The sequence below is a fragment of the Cyphomyrmex costatus genome, unplaced genomic scaffold, assembly GCF_001594065.2.
Source record: "Cyphomyrmex costatus isolate MS0001 unplaced genomic scaffold, Ccosl1.0 scaffold78, whole genome shotgun sequence".
In the NCBI taxonomy this organism is placed as follows: Eukaryota; Metazoa; Arthropoda; class Insecta; order Hymenoptera; family Formicidae; genus Cyphomyrmex; species Cyphomyrmex costatus.
In genome coordinates, this window is record NW_017280355.1 from 127421 (window position 1) to 150161 (window position 22741).

General features: G+C 35.2%; 1 protein-coding gene across 1 annotated transcript in view; it reads left to right on the forward strand.

Annotated features, from left to right (window-relative positions):
• Ipo9 (Importin 9) overlaps nucleotides 1-21973 on the forward strand; it is a 58210-nt gene extending 36237 nt beyond the window's left edge. Inside the window, exons 5-12 of the mRNA XM_018549099.1 lie at nucleotides 1399-1660; nucleotides 9583-9896; nucleotides 9985-10210; nucleotides 10296-10567; nucleotides 10670-11078; nucleotides 21337-21485; nucleotides 21597-21666; nucleotides 21749-21973. Of these exons, the coding sequence (XP_018404601.1) occupies nucleotides 1399-1660; nucleotides 9583-9896; nucleotides 9985-10210; nucleotides 10296-10567; nucleotides 10670-11078; nucleotides 21337-21485; nucleotides 21597-21666; nucleotides 21749-21951 (1905 nt within the window). The 3' untranslated portion in view covers nucleotides 21952-21973. The remainder of the gene's footprint in view (nucleotides 1-1398; nucleotides 1661-9582; nucleotides 9897-9984; nucleotides 10211-10295; nucleotides 10568-10669; nucleotides 11079-21336; nucleotides 21486-21596; nucleotides 21667-21748) is intronic.
• Nucleotides 21974-22741: the final 768 nt, after the last annotated feature.

Here is a 22741-nt window from a genome sequence, read left to right on the forward strand (position 1 = left end):
GAACGTTGTAAATTTATATTTTAACATATTATTTGAATACAATTTTGTAAATCGTCTTACCATTTTTTATCTTATTAAGTGTTCTAGGTAGCACAATGATATATTTTAGATTGAACTTGCATTTTGATAAGGATCCAAACTAGGATCGAAACGTAAATGTATACATCTCTAATAAACTCTTTTATACAACACACTAACACCAAGTGCATTGACTCGATTAGGCATTATTCCCCCTTCTGGATATATTATAATGTTCATTGAATAAATTAAAATCTTTATCTCTATCAATTTACATGACAATTAAACATTGCAACACTGCAACAAGGTTAGTAAATAGTTCCATGGCAACAGCCGCCATGCGCCGCGGTGCGCCGGGACCGCGACCGCCCAGTCGGCGCGGCATGACGTTGAGCGAATGATTGATTTTTTTTAACCATGTTCTACCACTCCGATCGATTAAAAAAATATATATGTTAAAGTTGATAGTCTACAGATTATTTTCATGAAGTGTAAAAGTATCTCAAAAATATCAACAAAAAAAATTCCTAAAGAATTAAAAAATTTTTTTAATGGTTTTGTTTACCTCGTAAAAATTTCAAAAAATTTTCTTCAACTTATCTGAACGATGTTTACAACATATATTTTTTTCATTAAAATTGTTAGTCGTTTTCGAAAAAAAACACTTTTGATTTTGCTTTCTCCATCCATAACTCCTAAAAAAATGCAATTTCAAGGCTAATATTTGGAGAAGTTTTACATCTCAGAAGTATCAACTAATGATAATTTGAACTTGATTGGTGCGGGGGCAGATTTGACATGCTTATTCCGCTATGCCCTTTGTTTTTGCAAGACCTTGGAGAAGATGCTTTATTGTCTTGTTAATTGTCCCACCGCGCACCGCCGCGTTCCCCCCTATTGATGCTTCACACAATGGCTTCGGGCATGACGAGTGGTAGTGGGGATAGGAACGTGCTACGATCGACTCGAATTGGTACGTCCGTCGGCGGAAAATCCGGGCTCTAATTATAATAAAATAAATATACTGCATTTGTGGCTTTCACGAGTATTATCTTCAAATATACCAGAAGGTTTGCGATTATCGCTATGTCTTGAATCCGTGATAAAGTGAACGGCATGGTTCACGAAACGTCAGCATTAAGAATGAAGAAAGACACGGCAATAACCCGCAAACCTTCTCATATAATTGAAAATATACTCTTATTTTATTAAAATATTATTTGTTTTATTAATGCTATTATTGAATTAACATTTTTTATTTCAATTTATAATGCTATTGATAAAACATCATTTTTTTCATATAAAAATAATGTTAAAAGTAATTGAAATGCATTACATTGCAATGCACATTTTCATGGAAATTAATTTTGCCATTTATAGGCTCTTATTAGTCATTTTGAGGAGAAAGCGGTACATATTCTTTGTGATGTAGTTACGCAACATATTGAAGCAACAAAGGCGCTACAAACTAACGATGATGGTAGCAACAGCAATGAGAGTTGGTGGAAATTACGGGAATCCTCTGTTTTGGCATTGAGTCTTTCTAAGAATTGTGTCATTGAAAAACAGCAAGCTGGGACATTGCAGTTCGATATTATTAGGTTTCTAGATATAGTTGTTTTGGGAATGTTAAATGATTCGGGTAATTAATCGTATGCATATATGTATATATGTATATGTACATATATATGTACATTGTACACATACACGGTGACCTAGAATATTTTCATATGCAGATGGAATGGACTAAACTGAATTAAAAAATCCTTTACAATTTATTATTATAATTTTCACAATAGTTATTCACGAGTTATTAATTATTAAAAATCATTGTATTAGCTCGGTCCATCGTTGAATGCAAGTACATGGTGATCGGCGAAAGATACAGCAGCAATCGAGGTTGCTAGGCAATCTAGGCACGCAGAGCTGTTTTATTATAATATAATAATAATTATTAATAAACAATTGTGTCTCTATCTCATAATTCGCCGTGCGCTTGTATTCGGAGATAGGCTAAACTAATACGCCAATTTTTAATAATTAATAACTCATTAATTATTACCAAATTTGAAAAGATATGTAGATCAGATTTTTCTGTATCCGCTATAGGCTTACGCTACTACTTAACTAACTCATTTCCCGCGCGCCACGCGACCTTTGCGTCATCTATATTATATGACGGTCGATAATCGCGGAATCAATCTTCGATCCTACTTCTGGTTTGGAGAGGCCAGTTTGATGAGAAGTGATATGAGTGGTTCACCCTCTCAACCTGGTCGTTAGCCCTCGATATTTCAGTCGTTAATACGTGTTGAATTTTCTCGTGCTTGCAATAATCAGAGAATTCTCCGCAGGTGAACGCCGTTCCACGATCGGAAATTATTTTCCGTGGGTTATCAAATGTTGCAACTTGTCGTCTCAACTGACTGAGTATTTCAATTGTGCCCATAGACCTTGTCGCGTACAACCATGTGAACTTGCTAAATCCATCGATCACAACAAATGTATATCGATAACTCTTTTTTGTTGTAGCTAGAAAACAAATGGTCTATGTGATAATAAGTGTTTAAGGGGATTTTAATGGGATACAGGAAGCCTTCTTGCTTGCCTTACTTCTTATCCACCAATATGCAGTCTATGTAATTCCGTACGATCTTCTCGATCTTTGCTTGCAAGTTCTGAATATGGTATTCTCACTTAACAACTGCTTCGGTCTTTGCAACGAAAAAGTGCTCTTATTCATGTGCACGCTTAATTATTTGCGAAGACATCGCCTTAGGAATTACTAGACGAATGTCTCTGTCGATTTCCCTGAATAGTAATTCGCCACTGATTGTGTAACCATGAGCTTTTCCCTCTTGAACAAACTGCATTATTCTTTTCGTATCACCGTCCTCGTCTTGAACCCTTCTGAGTCGAGCGGTCAGTCCACCTTCACTTTCATCGAGTAGTAAACACGTCGGCAAAGGGTTTCGACTTAATGCGTGGCCCATTCTTTTACCTTGATGCTCAATCTGATAATTATAATCCTCCAACGCTAATGTCCATCGCGCTATTCGCAAACATCGACCCTTCTTCGCCATAGTCAGTAAACGCGCGACAATTTGTTACAATTTTGAAGGGCATATGTAATACACGCGAAACTTTTTTAATGCCTTAATTATAGCGAGGACTTCTAATTCATAACTGATGTATTTTTGTTCCGTCGGGGTTGTTTTGCCGCTGGCATAGTACACGAGATGCATTATCGTCAGCGCTGCGTTGTAAGAGGATCGCGCCGTATCCGTGAGATGAAGCATCGGTATGTAGCTCAGTTTCTGCATCTACTTTATATAATTTCAACACAGGTTTATTTATAAGAATCGTTTTTAATTGCTCAAACGCGTTTATTTCTGATGTCTCGAATTTGAACTCTACCCTTGTTCATAATAAATTCGTCAGTGGTCGTATGATAACAGAATAGCCAGGGATAAACTTTCTGAAAAATATCCGGTTAGAACCAAAAATTATTGTACTCGTAAATTAGAGGGTACCGGGAAATTTTTTATGGCTACAGTCTTTAATTCTGAAGGTCGAATACACCCGTCTTCTATTACATGACTTAAATAATTAACGCGCGTCTGCAATAGACCACATTTTTTTTAGTTAATTGTCAGTCCGACATTCTGACTCGCTGTTTTTAACCTTTAGACTGCCGGGATTTGAGATGTTAAACCGCCCTTTAAAAGTGACCAAATTTGTGTCTTGTATTATGTGTCAACTATATACAAAGTTCATATCATAGGCCGAGCCGATATATCGGCTCCCCGGCAGGATAAGATAAAGAAAAAATTTTTGATCATGAAATTTTTAAATAAAGTATTAATAAGGGTTTTTTTAGGGGCGCTGAATTTGATGGTAATTTCTATTTTTTATTTTTCTTTTTTCTTTTTATTTTTTTATTCATTTTTTTTAGTTTTTGTGTTTTTGAGTCTTATTATTATCATCAGTTCTCGTACTTCACTCAGTTATGTTTTCGATTTCACGAAATTTGCATGAATCAAGGTAGAATCTCTTTCGTATGATAAATCTCAAAGCATAGATCTATACATAAAGCAACATGACAAATATTACATTCGTAACTACTTCTATTTGTATACATATATGTGGTTATCTGGATGTATGAATCTAAACTTTAGTAAATTTGGTAAACATACACATATGTTTCTTATAGAAAAAAACTGATTTTCCTCAGAGCCGATATATCGGCTTTCTGGCAGTCTAAAGGTTATATACTCGAGTTTTTCCAGACCGCTAATGCAATCGACAAACGGTACAATCAAATCGTTCATATATACCAATACAACGGTTTCCCACATCAGATCTCTCAGGACACTCGGGTGTCTTTAAACACAGCGTTTATAAATTTCTAGAAGACAGTTGGTACGTTGCACAACCCGAACGGTATCTTGGTAAATTCGTAGTGTCCATCGGGAACCACAAACGTTCTATGCTTTCTACCGACCCATCAACCAACACATGAAAAAAATAACTCTTCAAATCGAGAGTACTTTTACCTTCGCATCCCGTAACACATCCAACTGGTCTTCTACAATACTAACAGCAAGGAATAATGGTCCTTGATAATTTTATTTAGTAGTCGATAGTCTATGCAGAGTCTCGTCGAACCATCCTTTTTCTTCGCTAAAACTATCGGACTGACGTAATCAGAAACTGAGAGTTGTACAATCCCGGCTTCTAATCATTCATTGATCTGTCTATTTACTTTGTCTCTTTCATTTGGTGCTAATCGTCGCGGTCTTAAATTAATCGGGTTATCATCCTTTACCATCAATCAGGAGACGCGGTAGTATCTCCGGCCATGTTCAAAAACTAAAAGACACTACAAGTCTCTTATCCGGAACCATCAAAGTCCATTTTTCGGGGTTACATAACTACTAAAATATAAAAAATTTTGGATTGCTTAATTTATTTTTAATATATTCTGAAAGGTAGCATTGCCACGAGTAATTTGAGCTAAAAAAATTTAAAATCGGTCAAGTCGTTCTGGACATACAAGCGATCGAAAAGTGATGATTTTTATGAAAAATGAAATAACTTCTTCCGTTTCTTTTTCGTCTTTTCTGTCCACAGTCATGTGCACCTCTCTCCTCTCTCACTTTTCTCTCACACCTCCATCAACTTTGACCCACCACACCCCTTCCCCTCCTCCTACTCTCACCACTCTTCTCTTTCACCAAATTTCACTCTTTCGTTATATAATATTTTTTAAAAACAAATAAATAAAACATAAATTAAAGGCTATTAAGAGTCAAACGCAGTTAACAATGCGAAAAAATTGTATCGTCTTTTACTGTCGAATACGGACGCATATTTATTACAGTCAGTCTTTCTAGTATGATTAAATTGTGAATTTAATTATGAAATAATGTTTTTGTCTACCAACAGAGACATATTTCTGATTTTTCGGAATTTCATTACACAACTCCACATCCATTATCTTCGATATTTTTACCTCTAGTTGGTGCACAGGAACATTTTGTCGTTCAACAAGAATACTTGCATTCTAACTCGGAGTAAATGGAGTAGTGATTTATTATTATTTCGTCGCTGAAGATGGTCTAAATTGCAGACCGAAACGTTCGATGGGGCATCTTAATGTTAATTTGTAAGATTATTAAAAAATTTTTTTTTTTCGCAATGTTAACTGCGTTTGACTCTTAATAGCCTTTAATTTATGTTTTATTTATTTGTTTTTAACAATAAAGAGTCCATAACTAGTTTATATAATTTTATTAAGAATTTTTGAATATTTTTTAAGTCTTTTTTTAAATATTTGTGATATATCTGTACTCTAAAAAGTAAGTGTTATCCTAATTTTATTTGCACGCCAACGTCGCGCGTCTGCTACGGCTTATAATCGTTCACTAACATCCGCAGTTTCTCTTTAATTTTTTCATCTTGCAAGTGAGATAAATCTACTAAATCGTTCTCCGAATTGTTACTTATCGAGATTTCGCATATCTTTGCAAAAATATCATCACTATTCGCCGTCTTAATCATAACAATACCTAATTTTACGTTTAATTCTATATTATTAAGAAAATCTTTACCTATAAGCAATGCATATTGTGAAAGTTCAGAAACGATATGCACCGTCATCACGTAAGAATTCCCGTCCACGGTCAATTTCGCGTGGAACTCTCCTATTGTTGTATTTTGCTCTCTGCCTACTCGGAATGGTATTTGCTTACGCTCAAATTTCGGTGAATTTATCCCTATCCTAACGAATTCGTCTGCTCGTATAATCGTGATGTCACTCTTCGTATCTATAATCGCCTGCATGGAAACGTCGTTAATTAACACGTCTTTGGGATGCTTTCGCCACATGAGTTGGTTATCGCACTACTCGCCGTTGCTTTTTCTTTACTCGGACAATTCGATGCAATGTGCTCATGCTCGTTACACTCGAAGCACTTGATTCCTTTGTCCTTCGTAAGACAGCTCGCGCTAACGTGATCTCTTAGTCCGCAGTTAAAGCATCATTTTATCGTAGCAATCTTTTTCTCGACACTTACTGACTTTTTATCACTACTGTCGTCTTTAACACTTTTTTCACTCTTATTCTTCATTACACTTCTATCGTTGACTTTTGCTATCGAAGAGGTTATGTGTCATCTATCCTACAGTCGTATCTCCTCAAATGCCTACATCTGCTCTATCGTAAAAAATCCTTGTATTCGGATGAGGTGTAGATTCCATGGACATAGAAATGTATCTATGTCCATGGTAGATTCATGCTTTCGATGACATAACCTAGAATCTCGTCATCTATCAATAGATCTGTTTTTTATTGTTGCACTCTTCGAACAGGCGCGTACGGTGCAATAAATTGAAGTGAAATATACGTTTGTTTCACTTCAACTTATTGCACTATGTGCACCAGTTCAGAAAGTGTAGCAATAAAAAACAGACCTGATATTCATTTGGCCATGATCACTTTTTTATGGACATAAGGTCTCGTCTTTCTTCCACGTCCGTGCTTCGAAGCGTCGTCTCAACGTGATTTCGTTTGATTTATGACAGAACATGCTACGTAATTAATTAAGCAACTCGTCCGATGTTATAGCAATGTACTCTGGTTTAGAATGAAACTAATTCGCTGCGCGTCCTTTAAGCTTCATACCAATTAAAATCTTTATCAAATTGTCATCAAGTTTGTATGCCGTTTGTAGAAAGCGCACTTGCCTTTCTCACGTCTCAAAATCTTCCGCACGTCCTTTGTAATCACAGAGGAGATCAGCTATTGCTGTCCTCATATTTATCCTAGTATGCGATGAATGAGGTACAGTCATTGTATGATTAAATTCTCGATTACCGCCTCTTATCGTCGTCGTTGCTCGATCATGTAGTAATTCGTTGCGCTGTGACATGCGTAGTAGCTCGAGCTCACATTGCGCCACCGCAAGCCCTCTTTCAACTAGTTCCTTTTCTCGTCGACATAGTTCGCATTCACGAATCAGTGCTTTCGTCTTCTCGCGTTCATCGGAATGGCCGTCTTTTCCAACTTCCGTATGGCTTCGGCCATATTGTTCATCCATGTTGTCTTCTTTCGCCGGATTTCTTTGACTCACGGATTGTTCATACAATGAAACGTCGTTGGTTGCGCCGTCGTTCTGCATCGTCGTATCCTCGTCTTCGCTATCATTGGTTGCTTTCCATCTACAACACAGCAATCACCTCATCTTTATTTAACATTAACGAACGACAAGGATGCAACGATTGCCGTGTCACACCGTGTCACTTCTGTGTCTCTTGTTGGATAATAATCTTATGCGTAGATATTATTTTTTAAATTAAAATAATCCAGATGACTTATGGACGTACTTCTTATATCGTACATATATTTAAAATGTTAATATTCTAAAGCGCCAATCGAAAATTGGCAACCATAACCAAGAATGTCCGACTATGCTTTTCTGCTGTGTCGAATCGTGCCGTGGCGTGTCGTTGTTGGAAAGCACCGCGTTCGACACTATGTCGATGTGTGTCGCCTAAAAGTCTTGATGGAAAGCAGCCATTGTCACTTACGCGCAACCACTCACCAAGAGGGTCTCCGGCGATTCACAATCAATTTATGAGTTCGGCTTTGCGGCCTGCTATACTAAGGCACTAGAGATGTAGGTATTCCTATCCGCCATTTTGGGTCCACTTGACAGATAGGTTATATTACGATTAGTACGTGGTGACAATGTAAATGTATCAAAAATTAAAATAAATTGCCGTTGAGAGCCAACACAGGATGAAGGTGTGTAGTAAAATTTATTTACATATAATTTAGTTACATATAATTGCAAATTGCATACGTTTCGACCTTAATCCAGGTCCTTTTCAATGCATGAATTTTTCATGCATTGAATTTTTCATGCAATGAAAAGGACCTGGATTAAGGTCGAAACGTATGCAATTTGCAATTATATGTAAGTAAATAAATTTTACTACACACCTTCATCATGTGTTGGCTCTCAACGGCAATTTATTTTAATTTTTGATTTATTTATGGAGCCTCTTATTGTTATGAATGTAAATATAGTTCAAGATGCCTTGTTGCGTTGCAATAAATTGTAGCAGCGGATCCGAAAAAGGTAATAAATTAAGTTAAGCACATTTATTTGAAATGTATTAAATCTTCCGGATTCCTCACGGTCGTTATCGCTGAATACTGCGTTCCTTATCTCTTGTTCATAACACGTTTTCTTCAACGTCTACGCACTTATTGTTCGTCATTATGGTATACGTGCACACATTATCTTCCTCGAGCATCCACTCGATCTCGTTTCATCATTGTCTTAACCTTGCGTCGTTTTTAATCATTGCTTCGTCGTCGTTGTATCGTTATCTTCGTTCCTCGTCGTCCTGATTTTGGATCGTCTTCTGATTCTAGCAGAGCCCCCAAAAAGTTGTAGATCAGGTTTTTCTGTGTCCATCATATAGGCTTACGCTACTATTTAACTAACTCCTTTCCCGCGCGCCACGATCGCGACCTTTGCATCATCACCCTTATACTGGATTCACGCTGCATCTGATGTTTGTCGTACGACGACTCTGTAACCAATCAGAAAAATCGTATCACCGATACGACGCAAAATCCTGTTTTCAGTGTGAATCCAGCAATACACACATACACGACGGTCGATAATCGCGGGGTCGATCTTCGATCCTTGTAAAGAATTTTTCGTTTCAGTTTAATCCGCTCTATTTGCACATAAAAATAGTCCTAAGGATAATTTTAGTTTAATTTTAACAGATATATTTTAAAATAGATTACATTCTAAAGAAATATATTCTAAATAAAAGTTGTATGGAGGGGGTTATAAAAGGGGACGTTCAATGATAACCATACAACTTTCCTTTAAAATGTTTTTAGGTACAATTATAATACATATATTTGAAATATTTGTCTGTTAAGATTAAAATAAATTGCTCTGTATGTTACACAATTTATTAGATTTTGACATATTTATGAAATGAAAGCCTAATAAATTGTTATATGTATTATCTTAGGATCGCCTCCGTTGCTTCTTGGCCGTTGCTTATGTCTCGGTGGACGATATGCCAAGATAATGCCACCGGAAATAAGTTCTCGATTTCTAGAAGCTACAGTTAACGGTTTACAGGAAAATCAATCACCTTGTATACGAATTAGTGCTGTTAAGGCGATCTATTGGTTCAGCGAAGCGTCAACTGGGAAGGATCCCATCGTCAACATAATACGTTGCCATATGCCCAACATTTTTCAAGGGTTGTTCAATCTAGTTAGTCAACCTAGCACAGACGTTTTGACTTTGATCATGGAGACATTTCAAATGCTAATTTGGGTAGTGCTGATGCTTTTCTATTGTACATATATTTTTCGTGCGATGTATTTCTATTATTTAAGTTATTTGAATCTATTTGCGTTTATAGCAACATAAAGAATTTACAGCATCAGTGGAAAACAAGATTTGTCCTTTGACAATTGCAGTGTTTGTAAAGTTTCATAGCGATCCGGCAATCTTAGATATATGTCAGGACATATTTAAAGACTTGACACAGATTCCAAGTTGCATCGAGCCGCTGCAAACTCGTATAATACCGACTTTAATAAGCATGATGATAACTCCTGTAAATAAAACAAAGGATGGTATAAATGGTATGCTTTTCTTCTTTTTTTTCTTCATTAAATCTAATAATCGTTTAATTTAATCAGGCCATTAGCTTTTTGTTTTTTTCATCAGAGGGATCTCGAACTGTAGCGTTGGATGTATTGAAAGTTCTGGTGCAGTATTCGCCGATGCCTCTAAGTAATACTTTGGTGGAGACTGCTTTTCCGACTGCCTGCCATTGTATTCTTAACTCGGAAGACCACGCAACGTTGCAGAGTGGCGGGGAACTCATACGCACATATTTATCCGTGGCGGCGCAGCAGATTATCGCTCATCGAGACAAGGAAGGGCAATCTGGGCTACAATACATACTCCAGATAATCGCTCAGCTCTTAAATCCGCAGGTAATATTGCTTTAACCGCCGATTTGTTTATCGGAAAATTAGGTAGCTGGAAACTAGTTACATACATACATATGTGTGTGTGTGTGTGTGGAATAATTTTAGTCGAGCGAATTCACTGCCACTTTTGTCGGACGTTTGGTCACAACACTGATTCGAAATGTGGGAGACAGTCTGGGTGAGAATCTTGACTTACTGTTGAAAGCGGTGCTGAGCAAAATGCAGAGCGTGGAGACGTTGATCGTGATGCAGAGTCTGCTAATGATTTACGCGCATCTTATAAATACGCAGTTCAACGCTGTGCTAAATTTTCTGTCAACTGTGCCTGGGCCAATGGGACAGAGTGCACTTGCGTTTGTATTGTCCGAGTGGGTCAGCAGGCAGCACTTATTTCTCGGTAGATATGATCGCAAAGTCACGACAATCGCATTGTGTAAGATTATGGAATACGGAGTCATTCACAGAGATAGTAGATTGGAGGAGATCGCCGTGAAGGGAGATATGATCATCTCAGGTTTGTAGCGTTCTTAGACTATTTTAACTACACAAAGAAGTTAGGGAAATTAACGAAGATACGACGAAGTGAATTTTTTTGCTTACTAATATAAAATTAGAGTTTCAAAAACCAAACAGGTTCAAAAAGTAAGATTTTAAAGAAACAGAGAGAAAGATTTCTCATTTTCATACCGTTCATTGTATGAATGATAATTTTTCTTCGAACATAAAATAGGTATAACAGGGTTGCCACAAGTCAGGGAAATCAGGGAAATGTCAAGGCATTTGAAAAATGCGTCAGTAAATCAGGGAAAGTCAGGGATTTCAGCGCACTTTTCGGGAAAAATAACATAGCTGTAAAGAAATTTATTTATATCACGACGCCACAATCGATAAAATCATTTCGCTTTGTTCTTCAAGCCAACGCGATTGCTAAAAAAAGATCTTTGTTTACAAAAATTTCAAAATTGAAGACTAAGAAGGCAAAACTTTTGGCAGAAAAAACTAATGAACTAAGTGCTCTTGATGAAGAAATAACATCACTGATGTCATTAACGTTCGATTAAAAAACTTGTACAATTTTTTATGTTGCAGTATTTAAGTTTTCTTTAAGGATTTGAAATTTTAGTTATGTTAAAAAGCTAACATAAACTTGTAAAGATTTAAAATGCTTTACTAAAAACATCGAAATTTTAAAGTTGTCTGTTCTTTTGTTTTATATAAGAAAGTTTTATGTCACTTATGAACAAGTGAGTAAAATAAATATTATTCTATAATTTTATGATTTTTCTTTCAAATATGTTAACTTTTATAAGCAGATTGAGATTTTAATAAACAGATCATAATTTTGATAAAAAAGAAACTGTATTCATTGATTTATGTTCCTTATATTTTAAGTATAGTAGTAAAAAGAAAGAGAGGAAGAGAAAAAGAATCATGTTCGTACATGAAAGGAAAAGACAAAAAGTACTATTAACTTAACGATAAAATGTAGTATCAGTAACATTATAGTATATTATGTAATAAGTGCGCGAAGATAACTTTACCGCATTAGCGGCGAACGCTGCGCACGAGTCGCCGCAGGCGACGAGTGCGCTTGCGTTCGATGTAAGTGCGGTAACGTCGCGCACGAATTGCTTACGATATTTTATGCGGTTCGGTGAGCGAGGTGCCTTCGCGCACGACTAACTACTTCGCGCATACCAACCCCGTAAAATGAACTTCTCGACGTTAAAATTAGTGCGCGAAGGCACACTTTGCGCACAGAATTGCATAAAAGCGAAGGCACCTCGCTCACCGAACCGCATAAAATATCGTAAGCAATTCGTGCGCGACGTTACCGCACTTACATCGAACGCAAGCGCACTCGTCGCCTGCGGCGACTCGTGCGCAGCGTTCACCGCTAATGCGGTAAAGTTATCTTCGCGCACTTATTGCATAATATACTATTATGCAGGGAATGGAAGTAACTCGTTACTTGTAACGAAGTTACAGTTACAAGTTACTTTTTTGGTAACTTTACTGGTAACTGCGTTACTTTCTTTTTTTGGTAACTGTAACTGTAACGAGTTACATTTTTTGGGTAACGGTAACGAAATTTACAGTTACTTTTGTCGTTACTTTGCACACGATTAAACACGGTTCGATTGGATACATGCTATCTATAGCGCTTATCAATAAGACTTGAAAGCCCTTAGACATTCGGCCGTTATGATTCAGTAATTATTTTACACTTCTATCTTCTATGTAATACATAGGACATACAAATATTTCAGTTTGCTGCATATTTTACAGGTTTTAGAATTACAAAATTGTGTTTAAAAAAAATTAAAAAATAAATTAAATAATAGTAAAATGAGAAGGGCTATGAACCCAAAAAGCGAAACAGTTTAAAAGACGATGACAATAAGTGTCGAAACGTCGTTTGTTTTTATCTTGTTTTATCTATGTATTGTTCTAATATATATTTATACATTTAATTACATTGTCATCGTCGTTCTTATCGGAAATAAACTGTTTCATTTTTGGCTCGTAACTCTTCTCATTTTACTTTTATTTAATTTATTATTTGAGCCATTCTACATTGTTTTTTTTTTTAAATAAAACTATATATTTGTCAGTATTACATAAAAAAAAAAAATGCAAAAGTACATTTTTAAATTGATTTTAAAAAAGTAACGGAAAAGTAACGAAAAGTTATTTTTCAAGTAACGGTAACTGTAACGAGTTACTTTTAAAAAGCGATAACTGTAACTGTAACTAGTTACATTTTTTACTCGGTAACGAGTAACTGTAACTAGTTACTTTTAAAAAGTAACTTTCCATTCCCTGCTATTATGCAATTCAGTGAGCAAGGTGTGCCTTCGCGCACGACTCATCACTTCGCGCACGACTAACTACTTTACGCATACCAACTCCGTAAAATGAACTTCTCGACATTAAAATTAGTGCGCGAAGGCACACTTTGCGCACAGAATTGCATAAAAAATATTTCAAAATATTTATTATTGAAAGTCAGGGAAAATTACAAAATTTTGTCAGTAAAATCAGGAAAATGTCAGGAAATTTTAGGATGAAAAATTTGTGGCAACCCTGTATAAGAATGAAGTTTTAAGTTTCAATTAATATTTTGAGGACTTCTTTAAAAAAATTAAGAAACCCCTCGTTCTTCATTTTTGCGGAAATTTTATATTTATCTATTATTTATCCTATTATATTTTACATCTATCTTTTTTTATAACATTAAAAATGATAAAGATAAAAAAGGAAATATCATTGATACTATAAAGTAATAATTTTTTTACTTTTTATTTATAAAATTTTATAAGTTGTAACAAAAACATTCTTTGCAAATATTACATTCTTTATATATTTTTTTTGTTTGATTTTTGTGAGAAAAGTTGTTCACTATGTATATTTTCCCATTGACGCTGCCTGTCCTTTTTTCACTAGTGTTAAAAAATTATACGTATAAGTAGCAGTATACGTATAATGTGATATATATATATATAGATTTTCAGTTTTCGCAGTGAACGGAACGCAACTACTGTTGATAGAGAACGATTGGCGTCATGATCCAGATTTTAAAAATTGGATACATATATACAGGGTGGCTGAGAATAACCGCCTAATATTTCATGCGTGGGTAGAACAGACTATACTGAGTCGAAAAGTCCTGTACCATTTTGCGATTACAGTAATAGTTAACGAGATATTAATTTATAAAAATATTTAAATTTGCGCGTTCGCCGTTGCTAGGCGTTGTTTATAACAAGCGTTGTTTATAAGCGGTAATAGTCATCGTTAGACCACCATGCGTTAGACATGAGTCGCGTGCCTAGCGACGGCGACGGCGAAGGCGCGCGGCGCGCTTTGCAGGGCGGTCCTATCCAGCCGCGCGCTTGCATTTGACGGTGGGCCGGGCGAATTTAAATATTTTTATAAATTAATATCTCGTTAACTATTATTGCAATCGCAAAATGGTACAGGACTTTTCGACTCAGTATAGTCTGTTCTACCCACGCATGAAATATTAGGCGGTTATTCTCAGCCATCCTATATGTATATTTGATTTTTATACAGAAAACACACTTCACTTATACACTATCAGCCAAAAGAGACCATTAATTGAAAACATTTACTATATAAAGTAAAATCAAATCTAATGTATTATAATTTTCAATATATTTTTATTATTTTACATATTTTATAATAAAATGAGAAATAATACAAAATATTTGAAAATTTTATGTAAAATATTTCTTACAAAAATTTTTTTTACGACGAAAGTACTAAAGAAGATTAGATATATTCCCCCCTCCTCTCTCTCCTCCCACTCTCTCATCAGAATTGCCATTTTGTCAATTATTTTTTTTTACTAATCTAGGTAATTTATTTATTTATCCATAGACTCATTTATTTTTTCTGACAGAGCAATATTTGATCCAATTTAGAATTAATTTCATACATAAATTATAAGGAAGAATGTTCTAAATTGGACCGTTTTCCAAATCGGATCTTTTTAATTTAAATAAATACGGTTAAGCAGATTTGCGTGCTATTTATAATGTAAAGTCCTTATGAGTCACCGAACATGTGACAGCAGTTTGCCGGTACTCTGTCATAATATTCATAGAATAGACGCAAATATGTATTGTATTTTCAGCTGTCATGCAAAAATTTTTTTAAAAAGAAAATCCTTGTAAATCATTATTTAAAAGATGGTAAAAATTTGAACAGTAATTGATTTAAGATAATTAAAGAGTGTATAGAATTAAAAAATATTAAGAGTTTTGTAATTACTTTTGCGGTTTATTGTAAAATTTGTTCCAATAGTTTGAAAGAATCCGTATCCAAATCGGACCTTTTTTTGGGTGTCCAAATCGGATCTATACAAAAAAACACTAAAAAGACGAGTAAGCCAGCTAATTCATCGAAGAAAGAAGGTTCGCCACAACCTGGTTGTAATACTGACCGACCAAATCTGGTCTAAGGGACACTAAATCAATAAAATATCATGTGTCATCAGGCTCAAATTGATGGAATTTTTGATTAATTTTAATTCTAATAATATAAATTGTACTTTTATCTTTGAGTCTTAAATTGTTCGTTTTTACTCAATATTAACAAAAATTAATTAAAATATTTTAAAATTCTATCTAAAAGTTCATAAAAATAGGAGAGATCCGTTTTCGAACCATGAGTTCCAAATCGGACCGGAAAATGCATTTTACATTTTCCATTCTAATTCGACACAGATAAGAGATACGTAAAAATCGTCTGAAGCAAAAATAAAGGAAATTAAATGTTCTTTCGAACGGCACTATTGGTTTTATGATCGGACTTTATTTACGCTTTATAGAGAACAAAAACTGCAAATAGGTCTGATTTAGACCACTCTCCTCTATATTCTGTAGATTATTTCTAGGGATGAGATTAAAAACATTCTAAATAAATTTAACAACTGTCACAGTAGGTTACAATTTACATACAAGCTGTTCCGCGTGAAGCGGATCTATCATCTCTCAGAATTTTTTTAATTTTGCTCATAGATAGTGCTCTAAGATATAAAATTTTGTGTCAAAGAGAGTTGAAAAATCTGGAAAAATATTTTTTACATACTTTCAGTTTTCCTACATCTTAGAAAAAAAGTTGAACAACGTGTTTTGCCTCGTTTTTGTAAAAAAAATTAATTTTTTAGTTATCGATGCGGGAAAAATCTTTCGACTCTCAGCACGATGCGGCGGCAGCCGCGTGCGTCTCTTACAAAACAGCCAAATTTGCAAAATACCCCCATCATACTGCTAGTATGCAAAGTATTATAAAGTAGATATTATATCATTTACAATATAATAATAGTAGACAAAGCCATAAATTTGTTTCATCCATTATTTCACAAAAAATATTTGAAAATGTATATTAACTTATTATTGGACAATTGTTATCTTTTGAAATTTATCTTTAACGCCATTAATAATTCTTTTACAAATAAAGACGATGAGTACTCCGCCAAAAACTCAGTGTTGATAGTGACGATATCAAATTAGTTAGCGGCCTGGCAAAACCGATAACCACACACATAAACAGGAGCCCATTTCTGTGCTCACCTTCGGCCCGAAACCTTTAAGGGGACCCTAAAAACGATTGGTAATAGAAATAGCACTTGTAACGATGCACCCCGCAGTGCATTGTTTTGACCAGATACCAGATGCTAAGAGTATTAGATCGTACCCGGTCAATTAATCGAAAACAATTGATCGAAAACAATTCGTCGAAAATTAATTGATCGAACAGGCAATTGATCGAAAGGACAATTCATCGAAAGAAAATTGGTCGAAATGATAATTAGTCGAAAGTATAATTTATCGAAAGGATAATTGATCGAATGAACAATTGATCGAATGGACAATTGATCGAAAGAACCCACTGATTGAAATGACAATTAATCAAAAGGACACAACTCTACTTAAAAAAAAATATATATATATATTTTTTTTAAGAGGTGTGAATTTGTTTATAAAGCAATGAAATTGTTTGTGAAACAGTTAGTTTGTTTATAATATTTTGATTTTCTTAACACGAATTCCAATCCCTTCCTCTTCCAAGGATACACGATTTTCATAATTGTACTGTTGCACATAAGTTTCGACTTTTACGCAAAGCGAGAGTTACCTCACACCACAAAATGGGTTGGGTTAGATTATTTTTAACAGTAGTGGAGCCCCCCCTCGCAGGGGGGCGGAACCTACTGCATCTACGCATACACTTTTCACGCTAAGTGAGATCTATATCACACCAACAAATGGAACATTCCGAATTTGTTTGTAAAGCAGTGAATTTGTTTGTAAAGCAGTGAATTTGTTTGTCCTTTCGATTAGTTGTCATTTTGATCAGTGGTTCTTTCGATCAATTGTTTATTCGATCAATTATCCTTTCGATAAATTATACTTTCGACCAATTATCTTTTCGATCAATTTTCTTTCGATGAATGTCTATTCGACAAATTATCTTTTCGATGAATTGATTTTCGATCAATTGCTTTCAATCAATTGTTTTTCTATCAATTGACACCAAATCGCGTTAGATATTTCGCGATATAAGAATAACTGCCGCCGCCGACAATAGCAATTGTCGATCCGACCGAATATCGCTGATCGACAATCCCCTCCGTAAGGATCGCCGACCGTAACCGAAGAATAACAGAACAAAACGAGCGGAAGCAACAATTAGTATAAAATACGCAATTGTTGCTATGATCGCTCAATTCCGTCCAGCTCCTTGTTCCGTTTAAATACCACTCTCCAGAATCTGAAAGCCAGTGACTTAACGAGAAAAGAGGGTAGAGCGTTCTCTGCACTTCTGCAGTCGTACGCCAGCTTCCTTGTGTCCACAGGCAACCGACAAGAAAAGGGGGTAGAGCGTTCTCGGTTGTCGACTGCCCAGTGCCCGTGCGACCGTACTTCTGTTTCAACTAGCGAGCCGACGAGAAAAGGGGATAGAGCGTTCTCGACAGTCGACCGCACATGCTTTCTTGTCAATACCGCAAAGCGTTTCTCATTGCATCGAGGAAACGCTCGCCGATTATTCGCGCCGTGATATCCGTCGCTGGCGTATACCTGCGTACGCGAACGACCCGCGTCATAATACCGCCGACCGTGCTCCGCGAATCCCGCGTCCGTCTAGTATAGGGATTTAAAGATCCCACGTGCTAATATTGTATTCGCGCCGTAATCGACCCGCCGTTTTTGTGTTCGCGATTCTGTCATTGTCTCGTATACATTACGTCTGTTACTCGTCCTGTTGACACGCACGCACGCGCGCACACGCACATACACACAACGCGCCGTTACACTCACATATCGCGATTCACCTGCGACACACACACACACACACACACACACACACACACACACACACACACACACACACACACACACGCACGCACGCACACGCACACACGCACTTTTGTAAATACATACACGAATAAACGTTTATTTCTTGTCTCAAATACCTATTTATTTCTGAATTCTCTCTCCGTGCGAACCTCTTACCGCGACTCGTATAATTCCGACGAGCTAATCCGCGCGGAAGTTAGGTTGTTTCACACAGATGACTACGTGTAATTAACACGTCACTACACTGCATCAATATCTCACGCACGTCACACATACATAAATGTTCATATCGCAATTACGTTTTGATTAGACATCTAAATTCAATTTTAAGAATTCCATGCTGTTTCTTTATGCAAACTACTTGTCTGTGGACTACTATTTCATAAGTACAGATTACACAGCTTTTATATGAAGTAATATTGTCATAATGTGCAACGACATAACAGCTCTGAAGCATCATATTGAACTAAGGGTCGATTGTTCCATCTTTCGAAGTTTATCTATAATATTAGGTAAATCTGGCAATCCGCGCACGTGACTGGGTAATCTTGCTACTTACCTAACAGGTCTGAAGACACGGTAGTGTCTCGTAAACTTTATCAAAAGATAGAATAATCGGCCCTAAGAAATGGTAAAATAGAACTCAATTGCGAAATTTTTTGTAATAACATATAACATAAAATTGCAAAATAACTTGAGTCTTTATTCATTTTTACAACTTTCATAGGTATGAAACAAGTCACCGTTTCACAATAAAACATAACGAAAAAGCATGCACGTCATTTTTCACGCTTATTAGTTCAATCTTTTATTGTGGTGAGACGCTGTAACACATATACAAGCATGGCCGTAGCATGTAAGCTCATGTCTGTGTTCTCGCCTTCAGCTCGAAAATAGGCACATGAATACATGGGCTTTGTGTGACTATTGATTTTACTAGGCAGTCGACTAATTCGGTGTCGCCACATCAATGTGAAATTCTTGACTGACTCAGGAGCCTTAAAACGAATCAAAACTAAAAAATTTTGGGTCATTTTCATACAAAAAAGAATGTCAAACTTTGTTGCATCTTTTTTTAATACATCATACATCTATCTTTTAATATCATACATTTAGTGTAATAGAATTTTGCCTTCTACATACATTGAATAAAATTATTTAGGCACAAAAAACGATTATGGATGTAATGATGACGTCAATTATAAAATTAACTGTACAGGGTATCTATCATGGATAATGTTCAATTATTCCGTAGATTTCTATTGTGTTTTTTAGGGAAAATAATTCTGATCGGAATCCATTCCGACTTTGTTCCATGATACAGGGTGATTCAGAACGACCGCGTGTTCTTGTAAAGACGTGTTTCTGACTGAATTCTGAGACGATTTTTCCTTTACGATAATTTTATCCGATGCTTACTTTTTGAATTATTAAGAGATAAAGCTATCGAATTACGAGCCACGCATAGAAGGTGAGCAGGGGCGGCGCACTCACCGTCTGACGCGAGCGAACACGAGGGGTACTCGTTGCGATCAAGGACATAGAGTTATTCTTTAATTTAATTTAATTCAGTTTCATAACACGCATCCTCCCTCCTTTTCTCCCCTCTCTCTCGCTTACTATGCAGAGATTAGTTATCTTTAAACTGCTTTAACTTGACGAATAACTTTCACAATCGGAAGAACTGGAAAAGCAATACGAAGACACTTCACGTTTCCTTGTAACAAATTAACGTTAAGTAATAAAACAGGAATTCGTTTATCTTTTAATAATATGTAGTATCTAAAACACTTTCACTGATTTACTAATGCATTTAATCGATACTTGTCGACACCACATGTGGAACGATTGACGAACGATTCTATCGATTATCATTATTCTATCTTATCATTATTAATTAATACTGGTTAATTATTTATTTCTAAATCACTTGTAAGGAACGCGTTACATACACAATCCAACGTGATCCGACGTGAAGACACGATGACAACAATCCAAGAGGGAAGTGCTTTAAGAGTTGCAGCGCAAAAATCGAAAATGCTTGGAAATAGTAGCACATAAATCAGAGAATTATTCTACATAGAGTATTTAATTTTTAAAAACTTAGATGTGAACATGTCCGTCCTCTCCAAGAGGGAAGTGCTTTAAGGGTTGCACCGCAAAAATTAAAACTGTGCATATAATAGCACAAATTCTGTGTTTTCAATTTTCCAATTCGATTGTTTTTAACGGGTGGAGGGGGGCGACTTGCTGCCTACTCAGCCCCCCACAAAAAATTTTTTTTAGGTAAACGGAGCGCAAAAATTTTGATTTGCGGATATGTATAGCTCATAAATAGCGCATTATTATACAATTTTTTAAATTAAGATTTGGTTAAGTGGGGGGGCCAGCTAGGCAGACGTGAATAGCCCTATATATCTCTATTGTTCGTTCATTTTTTCAAATTTACATATTTGTTGCTAAGAATTTTCTTCATTTTATTTTGATGTACCATTTTTTTTCATAAATCTGGCGTTATTATAATGATTATTTTCGGTTTCTGCGAAGAAAAATACAAAGTAACATAAAAATAAAATAAAACGATCCCCGAGCGGTAGCGAAACACTTGAAAATTTTTACTTTCCTTTGTTTAGAATATTTTTAAATTTATTTTATATGTGATCTCAAACTATTGGCCAGCAGTGTATATAATTAAATAATTTTCTTTATTATTATTTTAACATTATGTAAGAATAAATTTTAATCAAAAATATTACATACAATGATACTTCTATTCACTGCGATAATGTGTTGGTTTACTTGCTGCATGACAAAGTTACTTTGCTGTACAAAAGATATTTGTATATTTTTCAAAATAGCGTATAATAATTTGGGAATATGCAGGAACCGAAGATGGTGTGAGGACCAGAAGCAAAGCTGAATCACAGCCTTACGAATGGACTACGGTGCCTGTACTAGTAAAAATTTTTAAAGTAATAATCAACGAATTGTCGAATGACATCGAAGCCATTAGCGCTAGCCAAGATACGGATGTAAATATCGGCCACGCTTTTGTATTTTTGCTCTTAATCTTTCATTATTTATTTTATTTTATCAAAATAATATATAAATTTTGATTACAAAACTTTCATATTAATATTCAGGTTTCTGACGATGAGGATGAAGAAGATGATGAATTAATAGATCCCGGAAATGAAGGTTTAAATATTTTACGTAAGTTATGTTTAATCTATAATTTATGTAAAATTTAGGAATTATTAATAAAAGAGTGCTATCAAATATGATTTTTTTATAGAATTTGGAAGTACGGATGAAGATAATGACGATGAAGATCCAGAATTATTGCAGGACACCATTTATCATTTGAACCTTGGCCAGTATTTGCGCGATTTTTTGCTAAATTTCTCCACTCATCATTGCTTTCGCATGTATATTCAACACCTGAATGTGCCAGAACTAAAAGTCTTGAATAATATAAATATCAGTGCACTCATATAATAGAATAAGTAATTTAGTTGCTCGGAACAATTTTGAAATTTCATAATAAATGACCAATCATTTTTATAATCGATTGTTTTGTACCTTGTTTTTATATTCTTTGAATTAGATTTTGTCTCATTTTTCATTGTTCAATAAAAAATAATTTCTTTTTCTCGAGTACAAGGATGAGGACATCGATGAGATAGCATTAGACATTCGCAGAGGAATTAGTGTGACCACTCCAGGCCTGGAAATTGAAGAACGCTGACATCAACTATTCCAAATATAAATATATAATTAAGATTTTTTTATTTAATTATTGTTTTATCATTGGGTGAACGCTCACTCAGTTATTGAGTCTGCACAGCCATTCAGAAATGTAAAAATCTTTAAAAGGATGCTAGAGTGATGACAGAATTATAAACACATTACAGATGTATGATGTATACTGGTATCTCTGAATTGGCTGAACAAAATAGAAAATTCTTTTACAGAATTGAAGCAGATGTAAAATTAGAAAGTAGAGAAGTTTATTCTTTGGTAAATATTTATTTTAAGAGAGGCTTCTCCGATGACCTTGGCATATGTTGACTTACCCTGAGTGACTTCCAACAAATTTTAGCCGTCGCTCGTTATTCATTAAAAAATTATCAAGAAAAGTCTAAGAAATAATACGTATTTAGCTTTATACGTTTAATTTTCAAAACTTCCGCACTTAATCAGTCAGAAGATGTATAGGGCCGATTCTATTTTATATTATTATAAAATTTATAAAACTTAAAAAAAAAAATTGATGAAAGGTTCATTT